The following is a 16,033-nucleotide window of genomic DNA, read 5'->3' on the forward strand; positions in this document are numbered from 1 at the left end:
ATTCGTTTGTGATTGGATCTGCTACTCATCCCACCAGCTGAAATGCATTCTGAGAAGTGGGAAATTAATCACGAAGGAGGCCATTGTAAGGTTTTCTGATCCAATGGGATTTCTGTAACTGCATGATTTCTGAAAATATTTGGGAAGGCTCATCACAACCTTGTTGGGTTTCTACCAGTAGCTGGAGTTTCAGTGATTACACCTGGCTGTAGTGTAATGAAAGGTGATTGTCCCTGAGTGTTTCTCTTTGGTTTGGCTTTCTCCTGGACAGTTCCCCAAATGACTTTGCCTGTCCCTCTCCAGCATTTGTAAAGTAACTCCCCAAAGTGAACACTGGTTGTCCTATAGGCAGCAATTCTGAAGTCTTCCTACCCATGCTGCGTTGAACCAGCACCAAATCCTGCGGTATGTGCAAAATTCTAAGTACCAGCTGCCTGGTGACAGGCCTCTGAGCTGAGCCTATTTCTCCCTTCCTGATCCTTGTGTGCCAGCGTCTCACCTCCATTACACAGATGGGCCAGTTCATACTAATGCTTGCCGATTGCTGCCTGCGATTTGTCTGTGCATGTGGAGGTGCAATTTGTTGTCATTCTCTGTGCCCAGGTTCATCTTCCAGAAGCCAAGAATATCAGGCAACTCAGAGGCCCCTGGAAGCATGAATGAGAGGAAGCTGAGAGGGAAGTCTTTGACTATTTCCAAAGTAGAGAGAGGATTTAAAGCAGTTAGTCCCAACTGGCAGCGCTAACTGCCTAGTATGAAACATTTCCTTAGGGGAAATGCTCGAGACACTCCTGAAGGACATTTCCTTTTTGGCTGTAACTTTGAAGCATATGGAGTGTACACAGAGAGACCTGGCTCAGCTCTACTTGGTAGATCCAGATGTCTTGGAAGAGCATCCCAAAGACATCACCAGTAATGAGGACTGTGCCACATGTGACCGTGTTAAACTCTGCGATGAATTTCTCACCAAGGGTTGAGTCCCACCACTGCCTGTTTTCTCATTACAGCTTTCTCTGGGCCCAGCCATCTGTATTGTGTATCCTTCTAATGAGAACACAATCTACTCGCTCAGCTTAAGAGTGTTTAAATGGAATAACCAGTTGTGTAGGATATTTTCCTGAATAATTGATAGATATTCTATGAAAAAAGTTCTATTTTTGAGAAGTCATTGATTCAGGGAATGCTTGTGTTGTTTTTTTTTTTTTGTCTTGTTTTTGTTCATTTTGACTAATTGATTAGTGTAGCACTTGGCTGTGGACTGACATGGAATTGTTTTCAGTAATTTTGCCACCTACTGAAAGGTTTTTCTTGGCTCTTTCCTAACAGCGACTATGGTTATGAGCGACACAGCAATGGCCAGTGCCTGCCGGCATTTTGGTTCAATCCATCCTCTCTCTCAAAGGATTGCAGCTTGGGACAGAGTTACCTCAATAGTACTGGGTAAGTGTCTGGAGTAGTGACCTTGAGAGGCCAACCTTTGCTGCCTTTCAGCATGTGTTATACTGACAGAATTACTTCTGATCAAAGACCAAGCATATTTCCTTACAGCACAATGTAATTGCTTTTGTTCATTTTAACAATGAAGCACAACTTTGCACTAATAGTGCAAGTTTCATGTGATAATAAGATCCCAATTGCAAATTTTAAAAAGAGCAATGTTTATTGGATGAAGATCACGATGATGATATTAAAATAAAAATGTCTTCATTTTCTCGACACTTTGTTTTCAAGTTATTTAATCCTGTGAAGTTACCCTTTACCCTCATTATATCCATGATGAGAAAGTCCAAATAGATATTTCATATTTGCCTTTCCTGTTTTATAGATGTGGAACCTGGAATCACAAAAGGAACTCACTGACTTTTTAAAAGTATAGTAGTGTTAATACGAATGTATTTTGCTTTCTCCTTATGTTCAGTCTTGACACATTTAAACATGCATTCTGACCTTGGTAAATCCGGAATCACATTCTAAAATTTGGTGTTTAATATTCTGTGTCATGGGTTTTTATGCAGTATTATTTAAGAAATACTATAAAAAGGAAAAAAATTTGTAAATTTGTCTCAAATGTAGTTGGTATCTATAAACTGTAAAATAGTGTGTGGAACCTATTTAAATTCTGATTCAAATAAATGATCTGTAAAAAGACACATTTGAGCCATCGAGGAAAATTGAACATACACTAATTCGGGTAATGTATTAGGGCTTTCCAGAGAAACAAAACCAGTAGGATGTATATTTATTTAGAAAGATATTTATTGGCCAGGCATGGTGGCTCACACCTGTAGTCCCAGCACTGCACTTTGGGAGGCTGAGGCAGGCAGATCACTTGAGGTCAGGAGTTTGAGACCAGCCTGGCCAAGATGGTGAAACCCCATCTCTACTAAAAATACAAAAAAAAAAAAAAAAAATTAGCCACACATGGTGGTGTGCGCCTGTAGTCCCAGACACTCAGGAGGCTGAGGCAGGAGAATCACTTGCACCCAGGAGGCAGAGGTTGCAGTGAGCCGGGATTGCACCACTGCACTCCAGCCTGGGCGACCGAGTAAGACTCCATTTCAAAAAAAAAAAAAAAAGAGAGAGATTTATTGTAAGGAATTGGCTCATTCGATTATGGAGGTAGGTGGGTCCCAAGATCTGCAGGGTAAGTCAGCAAGCTGGAGACCCAGGAGAGCTGACAGTGTAGTTCTAGTTCAAGTCTGAAGGCCTGAAATCAAAGAGCCAATGTTGTAGTTCTAGTCCAAAGGCCAGCAGACCAAGACCCAGAAGAGCCTGTCTTTCAGTTCAAGACCGAAGGCAGGAAAAGAAGCCAGTGTTCCAGTTTGAATGCCATCAGGTGGAAGGAATTCTCTCTTACTTTGGGAACTGTCAGCTGGTTGAATTTAAGCCTTCAGCTGATTGGATGAGGCCCACCCTCACTAGAGAAGTCAATCTGCTTTACTCAGGCTACTGACTTAAATGTTAATCTCATTTAAAAACACACAGAAGTGTAACATTTGACCAAATATCTGGGCTTACTATGGCTCAGTCAAGTTGACATATTAAGTTAACCATCATAAGTGACATTAAAGAATTATATATTTAGGCATGATGAAGGCATTTTGGCTAGACTAAGAAAAAAGCCTTGGTTTTAGAGATACATATTTGTGTGAGTTTTGTTTTAAAGTGTTAAAAAACAGATAAGTATTGATAATTTTTTGGAGATGGGTAATGAGCACATGGGAATTGATTACATTACTTTTCTTCATACATATTTGAAAATTCTGATAATAAAAAGTTAAAAAAGAAGCTGGTGTGGTAGCACTTGCCTGTAGTCCCTGCTACTCAGGAGGCTGAAGTGGAAGGATTGTTTGAGTCCAGGAGTTCAAGAACACCCTGGATAACATAGGGAAACCCCCATCTCTACAAAAAAAAAAAAAAGAAAGAAAAGAAAAAAAAAAAAAAAGAGAGAGAAAAGGAAGGAAGAAGGAGAAAGGAGAAATAAAGGAGGTAGGAGCCTTACCAATCTGCCATTTCTACTTGACAAAGCCCCTTCTCCTTTCTCAAGCCAGCCACAGTACAGAGAATCCACGTGAGGAGGTGAGACTTCCATTGATGTACTCTGTATTTGAAATGTTAAATATGTTTATTTTTTTTTAAGATTATCAAAATAATAGATACTATTCTTTTCAAGGAGGGAAAGGCATAGAAAAGGACTGCAATGATTCCTATTTCTGATGTTAGGGATTCCTAGAACCTTTGAATAAAGGAATAAGCTATGATTTTTTTGAATGATAACACAACATCCAAGGAAATACAAGTAACACTTTTATAGAAATGGGTCAGTGAGGTCTTAGCATGGTACCATGGGGGAAAAAATGAAAACGTTGATAAAATAGCTAAACTTAATGGGGAAGGAATGCAAAAGACAGGAGTTTTATTACTTGCAGGTACTAGCATGTTTAGACACTGTAAAGGGCATTGGAAGCCCCTCAAGCTAATTTAAGAATTGTTTTTTTTTGTTGTTTTGTTTTGTTTATAACCAGCGCAATCAGTCAAGAAAGTTACATTAGTCTGTCTTTGGTATTGATGATAGGAGGCTGAAACACAGAGGGATCAAATTGTTCCAGATGCTACTCAATCATAGACCAAGGCTGAATGACACCTGTGACCCCTCACTCTTCAGTTCATTGAGATTTTTTTTAATTTTTTTGAGACAGCGTCTCGCTCTGTCACCCAGGCTGGAGTGCAGTGGCGCCATCTCAGCTCGCTACAACCTCTGCCTCCCAGGTTCACGCCATTCTCATGCCCCAGCCTCCAGAGTAGTTGGGACTACAGGTGCCCGCCACCATGCCCAGCTAATTTCTTGTATTTTTAGTAGAGACAGGGTTTCACCATGTTAGCCAGGATGGTCTGGATCTCCTAACCTCGTGATCCACCCACCTTGGCCTCCCAAAGTGCTGGGATTATAGGCGTGAGCCCCCGCACCTGGCCCATTGAGATCTTATAAATCCTGACTAACATCAAATAAAACATCAGTGATGATTAAGTAGTTTTATATTCAAAAGGAATACCATCTATGCCACATAAAATTAAAATTATAATGTCAATTAAAATGTGACTTAGCAATAAGCATCCAGGTATATAAAGGTTGGTCAATGCAGTTGTTATGTTTAGTAGTCACAAAATTACAACTCTACCTTCTAGGACTCCACCTTCGCTCTCAGGGGCTTGTTCATTTCAGTGGGTATTACACGATAGCATCTGACCCCAGATGATTTTTGTTAAGTTGCCACATCCACCAGTTTTGCCTGTTCCATTTAAACATTTTGCAGAAAAGCATCAGCATTGGTGAGCAAGCTGGTTTGTAAAGAGAACATATGATAAATACCAGCCATTAGCGGGTGTGGTAAATGTTCTGCTCTCATAAGTAACATGCTCATAGGTGGAGGAGTGAATATGCAAATAGGGCTTTACACACGAAAGTCAAGGGAATGGTTTTCAATAATAACCCCACTGACCAGCATGTTGTCTAAACTACACATTTTGCATTAGGAACACGAAGACCCTTAGCTGGGACAGAGGCCTGAAATCATCTACAAAGAAGGCCTCACACCACTGAATTCCCATTTGCAATGTCTGTAGCCAACTCAAGAGTTGGTAAGAGGTAAAATGACGGTGAACTTGGAAAAAAACTTTCTGTTTCCCTTAATGTCACTCCAGCCCCTCACCACAGATGTCATTTGGCTATGTGTTGATTCAGTGGTATTTTATAAGCAGATTCAGTGTATAATGTTGTAGCCACTAATAATGCTGCCACTATACATTTAGATTTTTACTTAAAAATATTTAGTCACAAAATAAATGTGTATGTTTTATATGTTTAAAAGCCAATTTACATCATCACCCCAATCCTGGCCCCCTTTCGCCACACAACTGTGATCTGTTTGATATGCATGCTTCTAAAACTTTTCTTTGCATTTGCTAGCAAATACTCATCCCAAGAGAAAATACACAAATTAATTTGGGAGGTTGTTTTCATATGTGATTTCCTACTAGATACATTGTTCTTCTGTTTTCCTTTTTCGTTCAAAAATATGTCTTAAACATCTTTCTAAGTCAGAATATATAAGGATACTTTCTCATTTATTTAATTCTATAATATTAAGTATTATTATAGTATTATCAGTCATCCTTCTTCCATGGACATTTGGATTACTTTTTATTTTCTGCCACTATAAATAATGCTGCAATTAATATTCTCATCCTATAATACTTGTTATACAAATAATACAAAGATAATTAAGTCTCTTTTGGCAATTGGAGGTGTTTCTGTTAGCTCATAATGCAAATTCCACTCAGCCAACTGGTTCCGTCTCAGACCTGAGTATCAGGCATTGCCACGTTTCTCCCTTGTAAGGGTTAAAACACTAGCTTCCTGCTCACGGACTGCCTGTGAGTCCCACAAATTAGAGATTCATTTGTATTAAGTGCCATCCTCCTTTAAAATTCAGATGCCAGTGGATTCTGTAAAGGAAAGCTGAGGGGAAGGAGAAGTAGAATTTAGCTAAATGAATAAGGTGAGGAAGGTCATTTCATGCAAAGAGAACAAGAGATGATCCTGGGGAAGGGCCACAATGGTAGTTTTCTCCAGGACAAGCCCAGATGCCAATACCTGCATGCTTAAAGAGTTAAGCAGCCGCTGGGAACCCTGTGTCCAGTGCGATTTTAAGCCATCCATGGTCACCTCATGCTCAGTCAATGCAGAATCTGTATTAGCCTCGGGGCTGGGATGAAGCACAAAGAAATCCCAAGTGTAGGGTTGGCCAGAGAGTGAGCGCCTTCATAAATGTTGCTCCCTGGGCACCTCACTTGTCTCACCCTTTTCTTACAGCATAGCTCATGGTGCAGACATGCAGTGGGAAAGTGAATTGAGTGGGGTGAATGACCAAACCTCCCAGCATCACCTTTCTGAGAGTTTACTTGGAAGCGTGCAGGAAAACTTTCCTTTTATAAAAACATGTTCTTAAATACCTCACTTTATAAATGTCTATGGTGACTTTCACTGTCAGCTTATTACCCTGTGTATATAGCAGTGTTCTCAGGTTTACCCGCTTCTCCAGGATGGGGAAATCCTGGCATCGGTTATTATTGTGCCCATTAAAATGCTATTTTGATGAGATGCCAAAATATTTATCAGCTTCACTACGTAGAAGTGAATGGTTGTACAATTTTTGTTTTAGAGGTTGGCTAGGACTTAGAAAGGATGGATGGAATAAGAAGTGAACACGGTGCAGAATGTCCCTCCAGGTGGCTGTAACCACCAGTCCTGCTCCTTGGTCCGGTGGCATCAGGGTTTCTCATACCCACACAGTGGAACGGTAGAGCTTGCTGTGTTCTCCACAGTTGGCTCCCTGCCTCTCTTCACCCTCTGCCCTCACAGCTTCTACGTGTCATTTTACATGAAGGTGGAAAGTAAGGAGGCTGGCACTGGGGCCTCAGCCTGTTATGGATTGAGAGTGAAATACAAGTGGGGATGTTTTGTTTGGTGAAAAAGGGAGTAATTGGAATGAAACAATTAAGGATGTTCAATCTAACCTCTGCCATTTACTGTTATGTTTTGCAAGTGACTTTGTTTCCTTGACCTCAGTTCCTTAACCTATAACATTTTGTTATTTGCCTTCAGAATTTGATTAAATGTGACGCTGTATGTAAAGCATGTAGCACAATGCCTAGCACACAGTCATCACCTTATAAAATGTGTACCATCACCAATAACTATTGTCTGAAGACTCCTCTAGAGTAAAGAAAGAAGGGAAAAAACGTATTTGTATTATGAATCCACAGTCCAGACATGTATTTGATGTTTAATTGTCACTGCAGTACTAATATCTGGGACATATTTAATGTAAGTCTCTGTTTTCTCATTTGTAAAACAAAAATAAGAACCTACATAGGCTCATAAAGTTACAGAATTAGAAAGTGATGAAAGCAGTGTATACCAAAACATGTCTGTCCCTTTATGCCAGTCAGGTCAGATAATGTGTTTAGCTGATTACTGAACGAGTTCCTTTTGCTCAAATAAAATGAAATCAGTATTCATTTTTATTTTATTTCATGTTAGTGCTGAAATAACCCCAAATTTATTCCTCTTTGTTTCTCTTTCAGTATCTATAAATATCTCAGTATGCACATCCACAAGCACAAGCTCATTTAGTGATACTTATATATGGTTAAATCTTGTTTATACTGTTTTGGAACCAGGGAGCATACTGCAAAATTTAAGTTGCCAAATTAACTAGCATGTTGCTTGTTTCATGCCAATGGTAAAAGATTCTGTAAATATAAAATAAAGTGGGCATTGGGTTGGTTTATTCTAAGAAATCGAGATAATCTTCTCAAGGGAAAGATTTCTTCTTGCTATTAAGCTGAGATATTTCTAGATGTGCTTTAAAAAGTATGTATAGAAATTTCTATCATCTGTAGAGTTTCTTTATAGGGTCCATTAATTCCTCATGGAAGAAGATACAAAGACAGTTCTTACTGCTCTTCAGGGTTAGTTTCTCAATATGCAATGGGGACTCTTTTTTCTTTTTTTTTTTTTGAGACAGAGGCTCACTCTGTTGGCCAGGCTGGAGTGCAATGGCATGATCTCGGCTCACTGCAACCTCCACCTCCCGGGTTCAAGAGATTCCAATGGGTATATTTATACAATAAATACATTTTTAAAAAGTTGAAGTTCTGTATCTATTTATAAATATATAGTGGGTTCAAGAAAAAATACACACATAAATTCTAGCAAAATAGTTACCTTTATACTATCAACATACATTTGGAATGTTTTAAAATATGCTTTTTATAAATAACTTTTGGTGTTTTATTTCACAGTAGACTATAGTTAATAATATTATGTTGTATATTTCAAAATAGCCAGAAGAGAGAAGCTTGAATATTCTCACCATAAAGGATAAATGTTTGAGGTGATGGATATGATGGATTTAATCATTACACAATGTATATATGTATCAAAACATCACACTCTACCTTATAAATATGTATAATTAATATATATCAATTAAAAATAAAAACTTGAATACTTCCTCTGTGCATAAGCCATAAAACACTTAAATTCTGCTAACCTGCCATTTCCTGGATTTGTTATTTCCAGTGTCTTTGGGGGCTTTGGTCTTTTCCAGGTGATTCTGTTTTGGTTGCCTTGTGGTGGTATTGATGTTTGGTCTGATCTCCTCTCAAGGATATTTTTCAGTGTGCATCAAGGAGAATAATTGGCCCTAAAACTGGTGCATGTATTTAAAGTCCACAAAAAAGGCAATCAGTTGCATTATTTACAGACTCATCGCTGCAGGGGCCTCTGTAGCTGTTTTCTAGCCAGGAGCCATACAGCCTCACTGCACACACTCAGTAATTGTTGGCTGCTACAGAGTTGACTCTTCAGAGTACCCTTCTTAAATGAGGTTTTCCATCTTTTCATGGATGACATTGGGGTTGGGAAATGAAGGAAAACGTGAATATCACTGTACGTGGAGACTTGCTTTCTCACATGGCAATTCTTGCCCACATCAATGGCCTTGGCATTAACAATTCTTACCCAGGTGCTATGGTACAGTGGCAAGAGAACACCAAACTTAGTCCAGAGTCCCAGACGTGCTACTCGTCACCTGTGTGAGGTGCAACTCTCTAAACTGTGTTTCCTTTTCCTTATGTGAAAAACAAAAGGATAGTATGGGGTGATCTTAGAGACCCCTTCAAGCTTTGACATTTCCATGACCAATTGAAAGGATTCAGTATTAGAATTCCTTGGACTGTAGGTGCTCAAAAGATAGAAAACAAATTCATATAACTTAGTTGTACAACTGGTGAGCTCAGACAGTGGATTCTGTGAGGCATTCTCAATCAGTATGATTATCGATATTAAGTGATTTAGTGAAGTGTGTGTGGCCATATGTCCCATTTCACCATTTCATCAAGCTCATCTTCAAAATGAAGTCACATACCTATTACTATTCAAATTAAATGACGTGTGTTTCCATCCTGCTTAATACAAGAGAAGCTTTCTTCTTTCTGCCTGGTCTTCTGTCTTATGCCTTTCCCTTAATCCCAAGGTCTGTTTATTCCGTTGAGGGGAATAGTCCAAAGACCTGTTGCCTTGAGGAGAGAAACTTGGAAAGCCTGCTTAGCCAGCCATGGAACTCTATTCCTGATTGCTGATGTCATGGCTGCTACATAAGATTATTGTTGATATGTGGACACATTGCCACCCCTGAGCATACCTTGTCACATGGGATCACAGTTAAAGAATAAATGGCCATTTTGGGGATGCCTGTATCTATTGATGAAGAGTCACAATGATTAATATACAGCCACCAATGAGGTCTGTCAGCCTGGAAGTCTGGTATAAATAATCCCTAATCACTGGAGATCAGGAAATCTAGGCTGCCTCCACTTCTACTTTTTCAGAAGCAGTTTCTCTGGATACAGGGGTAGAAGAATCTCTCTCTACCCTAATTGTTAAGCCATGCCATCGCAGCCCTGTATCTTCATGTCAGAGATCTATAGTTACATAGCTCTTTTAATTTACACACATGAGCATACACAAATATCTGTTTTGTCATGGCACACCTACATTAAGTAGCTTTGGAAGATTTTAAGTCTTAGCCATATACTCTACCCAGAACTAGCCCCCTTCTCCATCCCCAAGGCTTCCTTCATTTCCTGCTTCATTAAGTCTAGTGTCATTGTAACAAGGCAGTATTTTCCCTTGAAAGCAAATGCACATAGCACAAGCCAAGAAATTAAACTATTTATGTTTTTTTTTTTTTTTATTGTGAGTGCAAATGAGGAACACCATTGCTCAATGACAGTAACACCCCCTGGGGTACAAGAAGACCTAGAGTTCCAGTTTCACCTTGGTTGCATGTGATAACTACTGTCACAAAAGGGAAGAGGAGGTTTCACAAAAGGGAAGAGGAGGTTTCACAAAAGGCATGATTTTGAAGCTGATTTTTTTTTTAAAGGATGAGTAGAAGTTTGTCAGTCGGAAGGAGCGTCCTGGGCAGAATGAACAGCACAGGCAAAAGAAGGCATTTAGTATATAGAATGACTTGGCTAAGAGAGCATGTCAGGCCATGGAATGAGCTGATGCAAGAAAAATGCATTGAAGTCAGGTCATGGATCTTTACTTTAAACCTGAATGTTACTCTTTAGAATAAACCTATGGGAAATTTTGAATGATTTTAAGAAAGGAATTGACATAATTGGATTTGATCTTAAGACGACCTTGGCAATAAGTACATCAGTTTTATTTTGGGGGAACTTGAACTATCATAGCAAGTTAATATTTGATACTTAAATACTTTTTTCTAACTTCTGTTGTTTTAATATTTATTAAGTTCTAGATGTGCGAAAATCTATGCTAAGCCCTTTTCAATGCATTGTCTCATTTAATCTTCCCAAGAACTTTAGGAAAAGATTCCATAATTATCCCTAATTTGTAGGCAAAGAATCAAAGATTTGAGAGAGGATGGGTAAACTGCCTAAATTCATGGAGTAAGAGAATGAATTTAAACTCAGACAATTTGGTTCCACAACACTAGTTTTAACCTTCAGGTCAGTAGTGTTTTATTTTCTTGAAAAAAAATATACACACACATATATATAGTGTTATATATTTTTGAGATATATATATTTATTTTATATATATTATTTCAGTAGCTTTTGGAGTACAGGTGGTTTTTGGTTACATGGATGGATTGTGTAGTGATGAAGTCTGAGATTTTAGTGCATCTGTCATCTGAGTAGCATACATTGTACCCAATATGTAGTTTTTTCTCTCACCCTCCTTCTTCCCTCACCCGTTCTGAGTCTCCAAAGTTCATTATACCACTCTCTAAGTCTTTGTGTCCCCATAGCTTAGCTCCCACTTATACGTAAGAACATGTGGTATTAGATTTTCCATTCCTGAGTTACTTCATATAGAATAATGGCCTCCAGCTCCATCCAAGTTGCTGCAAAAGACATTATTTCATTCTTTTTTTATGACGGAGTAGTATTCCATTGTGTTTATACACCACATTTCCTTTATCCACTCATCAGCTGATAGGCACTTAAGTTGGTTCCATATCTTTGCAATTGTGAATTGTGCTGTGATAAACATACATGTACACATGTCTTTTTGATATAATGACTTCTTTTCCTTTTGGTAGATACCCAGTAGTGGGATTACTGGATTGAATGGTCAATTTAATTTTAGTTCTTTAAGAAATTTCCATTCTGCTTTCCATAGACATGGTACTAATTTGTACTAATTTACATTCCTACCAGCCATATATAAGCGTTCCCTTTACACCACATCCACACCAACATCTATTGGTTTTTGCCTTCTTAAATTTGTAGTCTTTAACATTGGCTGCAAACTAGCATCACCAGGGGAACTTAAAAACAAAAACAAACTGATCCCCATAATTCTCAAATCAACATTTGTGGTTGCAGAGCCTGGGTATCCATCTATTCTAAAGGTACCTCCAGCTAATTCCAAAGGGTAGACAGGGTTGAGATCTACTAAGCTAGAATATACTGTCACCTTAATATACACTGAATACTCAAAAACATCTGTATTTTGCCATCACCACCTCAAAATGTCAGAAAAAACCTACTAAATAGAAAAGTCACAGGCTACAAAGACTTTTAATGCTTTCTTCCAGTTTTACTTTCACAAAGAAAAATATTACCTTCTTCTTTTTCCTTTCTTTCTTTTTTTTTTTTTTTTTTTCTTTTTTTTGAGACAGAGTCTCGCTCTGGAGTGCAGTGGTACAATCTCAGCTCACTGCAAGCTCTGCCTCCCAGGTTCACGCCATTCTCCCACCTCAGCCTCCAGAGTAGCTGGGATTACAGGCACCCGCCACCACACCCAGCTAATTTTGTTTTTGTATTTTTAGTAGAGACGGGGTTTCCCCATGTTAGCCAGGATGGTCTCAATCTCCTGACCTCGTGATCTGCCTGCCTCAGCCTCCCAAAGTGCTGGGATTACAGGCATGAGCCACCACTCCCGGCCTATTGCCTTCATCTTTTTTAAGACTTGTAGGTAGCGAAAAAGCAAAATCAAAGAGGGTAGGGGCAAAAAGGAAAATGTGACAGGGATATCAAGATAGGGAGGAAGAGAATAGCTGAAATTGGGGTTGTTGGAGTAATAAAATCCTATCTACTGATGAACCATCGGTAATATCAAAGGCACATTTGCAGAATGTTTCCTTTTCAGTAATTGTACAAAGACTCCCTTGCCATTACAAAGCACTTTTCTTCTTGGCAGATTGAAGAATGCTTTACCAACTAAATGCATCCCAGTAATATTCAGAGCGCAGGTCCAACATAATCATAAGTTGCCTTGTTATTACAGAGGTAGCAGCCCCATTTAATAACATATTAAATGCATTATTCATTTATATAACTCAGACCCAGGGACAGCTGCTGGGATGAAAATAGAACCATTCTGTAATGCAGAAAGCAGGTGTGTGCTTACTTGAGTAAATGAACTCTGTATTACGCCACAATTTTCTTCTGAATTTCAGAGACAGGTCTGGTAGGGCTAATGTGATGCCATTTTCATACAGGAAATAAAATGGTTTCAGAATGGTTTTTAATGAGCATTTAAAAAAATTACCAACAGCCTTCTCTGTGGCATAGTCCCAGGGGGATGGATTCGTGCTTTGGATTTTAGCAGAACTCCTGTTATTGCAGGATTCAGGAAAGCCTAAGGTAATGATTGATCAGAACAGTGACAAACAAAAGAATGTTCTCTAGCTGATGATACTAGTGGTGATGGTGAACCCATGTTTCTATAGCTGCACACCAAGAGAGAGTCACGGGTATGCTTGGATGCTGAGTGATTAAAAATCATAACCTGACTTCAGTTTGTACAGTGCCTCACCTCTGAAACCTGTAGGCAGTCTCTGATGCATAGTGAAACTCACTGAGATACCAAACTTAACCTGGGTGGCATCACTGGTCATTTTCTTGCTACTATTGCTGGTACCAGGATGCTATCATACACCAGTGTGTGCATTTTGTGTTTTATTTCCTTCTCTCTCTCACCTCCCCTTATTTTCTCTTTTAATATACATATACTCATAAGCAACTACAAAGGAGTTTTTAAAAAATACATCACATGAGGTCAGGTGTGGTGGCTCATGTCTTTAATCCCAGCACTTTGGGAGGCTGAGGCGGGCGGATCACTTGGAGCCAGGAGTTTGAGTCCAGCCTGGCTAATATGGTGAAACCCCATCTCTACTAAAACTACAAAAATTAGCCATTCGTGGTGGCACATGCCTGTAATCCCAGCTACTTGGGTGGCTGAGGCAAGAGAATAGCTGGAACCCAGGAGGTGGAAGCCGCAGTGAGCCACGGTAAAGCTGCAGTGAGCCAAGTAACGCCTGGGCAACCGAGCGAGACTGTATAAAAAAAAACCAGATGGAATGATGTTCAAATTGCTTAGGCATAACAATGACCAACCAGCATGGGCAGTGATCTTATGTCTGGAGCAGAGTTTTGGTGACCCCCCATCATGGGCGAGGTGTTAACCCATAAGTTGCTGAATTACGAGAAGCAAGGACTCTAAGGACAGGGATCAGCGTAGTTGGGTTGGTGAGTGAGATGCTTGGAGGGTTTGGGGATGTGGTAATAATCAATTAATATGCAGATATTTCCACATTTAAACTGGTACAGTTACTGGTATGGCCCTCCTGATTACCAGCTTTGAATGTCTGGAACACAAGGAGGCCCTCAACGAGCTTGAAGTTCACACAGCCACAACAGGAAGAAAATCATACAAAGTATAAAGAATTCCTATCAAGTAAATCATAAGGATTCTTTTAAGGGTTCAGAGGAGGGATAATCTCACTCCATTTAAAGCAGCAGTGCAGTAGTAAAGAGGGGATGTGTGCTACAGACAAATTTTCTAGGGTCCTGGCTATTTGATCTTGAGAAAACTGGTTGGCACCTATGAATCTCAATTCCTCCATCTGTTTATTGGGAATAGTTACAGTATCTTATTATGGATACTTTTGAAGATAAATGAGTTAATTTATGTAAAGAACTTAGCACAATAACTAGGACATAGTAAGCACTCTCTAAATATGAAATTCCTGCCATTTTACTCTTATATTCAGAGAAATTGTCTTAAAGAAGACAAGAAGTAAGCTGTACCTTAAAGGGTGGGCAAATTTTAGGCAGATGATAGGGCATGCAGGAGGACATTGAAGCAGAAAAGGAGAAAAAACAAGTACTCTCAAGAAAATTAAAAAGAGAATGGACATGGGCTTATGAGGGAGAAAGAGTCCAGGAAAGCAGAATAAAATTAGCTAGTGGAGGGCTTCATGCCCAGGATTACAGAATTTACAGCTTATCCTAAGGTCATATGAAGTCCATGAAGGTTTTGAACAGAGAAGAGAAATAGTAATAATATTAAATAGAAATAATTGGTAATATTTTATGAGCACTTGCAGAGTATTAGGATACTTTTAAGTACTCTGTGTACATTATTAACCCATTTAATTCTTACATTTAACATATGAAATGAGTTAAGCATTAATAATTGACATTGTAGTGATCCATAGTGTTCAAAGTACTTTTCCAGACAGTGTCTCCTTTGACTTTCTCACAGAGGAAAGGGCATTCACTGGACTTAAACACATTGGAAAACTATGCCAGTTTTGTAAATAAAGGTTTTCTGGAATCCAGCTGCATACATTCTTTTATGTGTTGTCTGTGTTCACCTTCATACAGTAAGTGCAGAGTTAAGTAGTTGTGACAAAGTCTACATAACCTGCAAAACTGAAACATTGACTATCTGGCTCTTTATATAAAAAGTTTGCTGACCTCTGGTCTAGAAGAGTGGAAAGTAAGCTTTCATTGCTTCTCATTTGGGCTCTACCACTAACTCTAGGCATGTAAACTTGGGAAATCAAATATATACATACATAAAGTGGTTGCTATGGACCCAACAGTATAAAACGATAATGGCTAGATGACACTGAACCTCATAAATCTTAAAGGTTTGTCATCCTAAAATTGCAAATTTTAATTTACTATGAATCTGATAAATTATATAGGTTAATTTTGTAGAATAATTTTTTTCCCATTATAGCTAAAACAAGAAATAAGCAAAAGAGCATCAGTCTGCACAAACTGAAGTCTCTTTAATGTGAGGTTTGATCGTTTAACCAGTATAACCTCTCATGAAATATTGAGTAGAAATATCAAGTTTAGCCAGTGTTGTCTGTGCTAGACCATAACTGTAGCAATCTCTATGCAATCTATGAATGTTGAGTCACATATCCATCATAATCTATTCTTTCTCTGAATTGTAAATTCCTTTGCAATATTTATTACTCATTCTAGTCCTTAATTATATAGCCTTTGAATTGTCTCCTAGATTAGCCATCTATGTCTCTCCAACTAGCTTATAAACTTAGTGAGAGTAGGGGCTATATCTTCTATTTTTGCACATTTCCCACAACTCCACAATGAAGTGATTGATTAA

At 38.8% G+C, this 16,033-nt stretch overlaps 1 protein-coding gene across 3 annotated transcripts in view; it reads left to right on the plus strand.

The window, feature by feature from the left end:
* The window catches only part of SORCS1 (sortilin related VPS10 domain containing receptor 1), a 596,232-nt gene that overhangs the window by 502,942 nt on the left and 77,257 nt on the right, over window positions 1-16,033 (plus strand). For all 3 annotated transcript variants that reach the window (XM_030941406.1, XM_030941405.1, XM_030941407.1), the window contains exon 17: window positions 1,327-1,440. In XM_030941406.1, coding sequence (XP_030797266.1) covers window positions 1,327-1,440 — 114 coding nt within the window. The remainder of the gene's footprint in view (window positions 1-1,326; window positions 1,441-16,033) is intronic.

The sequence above is a fragment of the Rhinopithecus roxellana genome, chromosome 11 (genome assembly GCF_007565055.1).
Source record: "Rhinopithecus roxellana isolate Shanxi Qingling chromosome 11, ASM756505v1, whole genome shotgun sequence".
NCBI lineage: Eukaryota > Metazoa > Chordata > Mammalia > Primates > Cercopithecidae > Rhinopithecus > Rhinopithecus roxellana.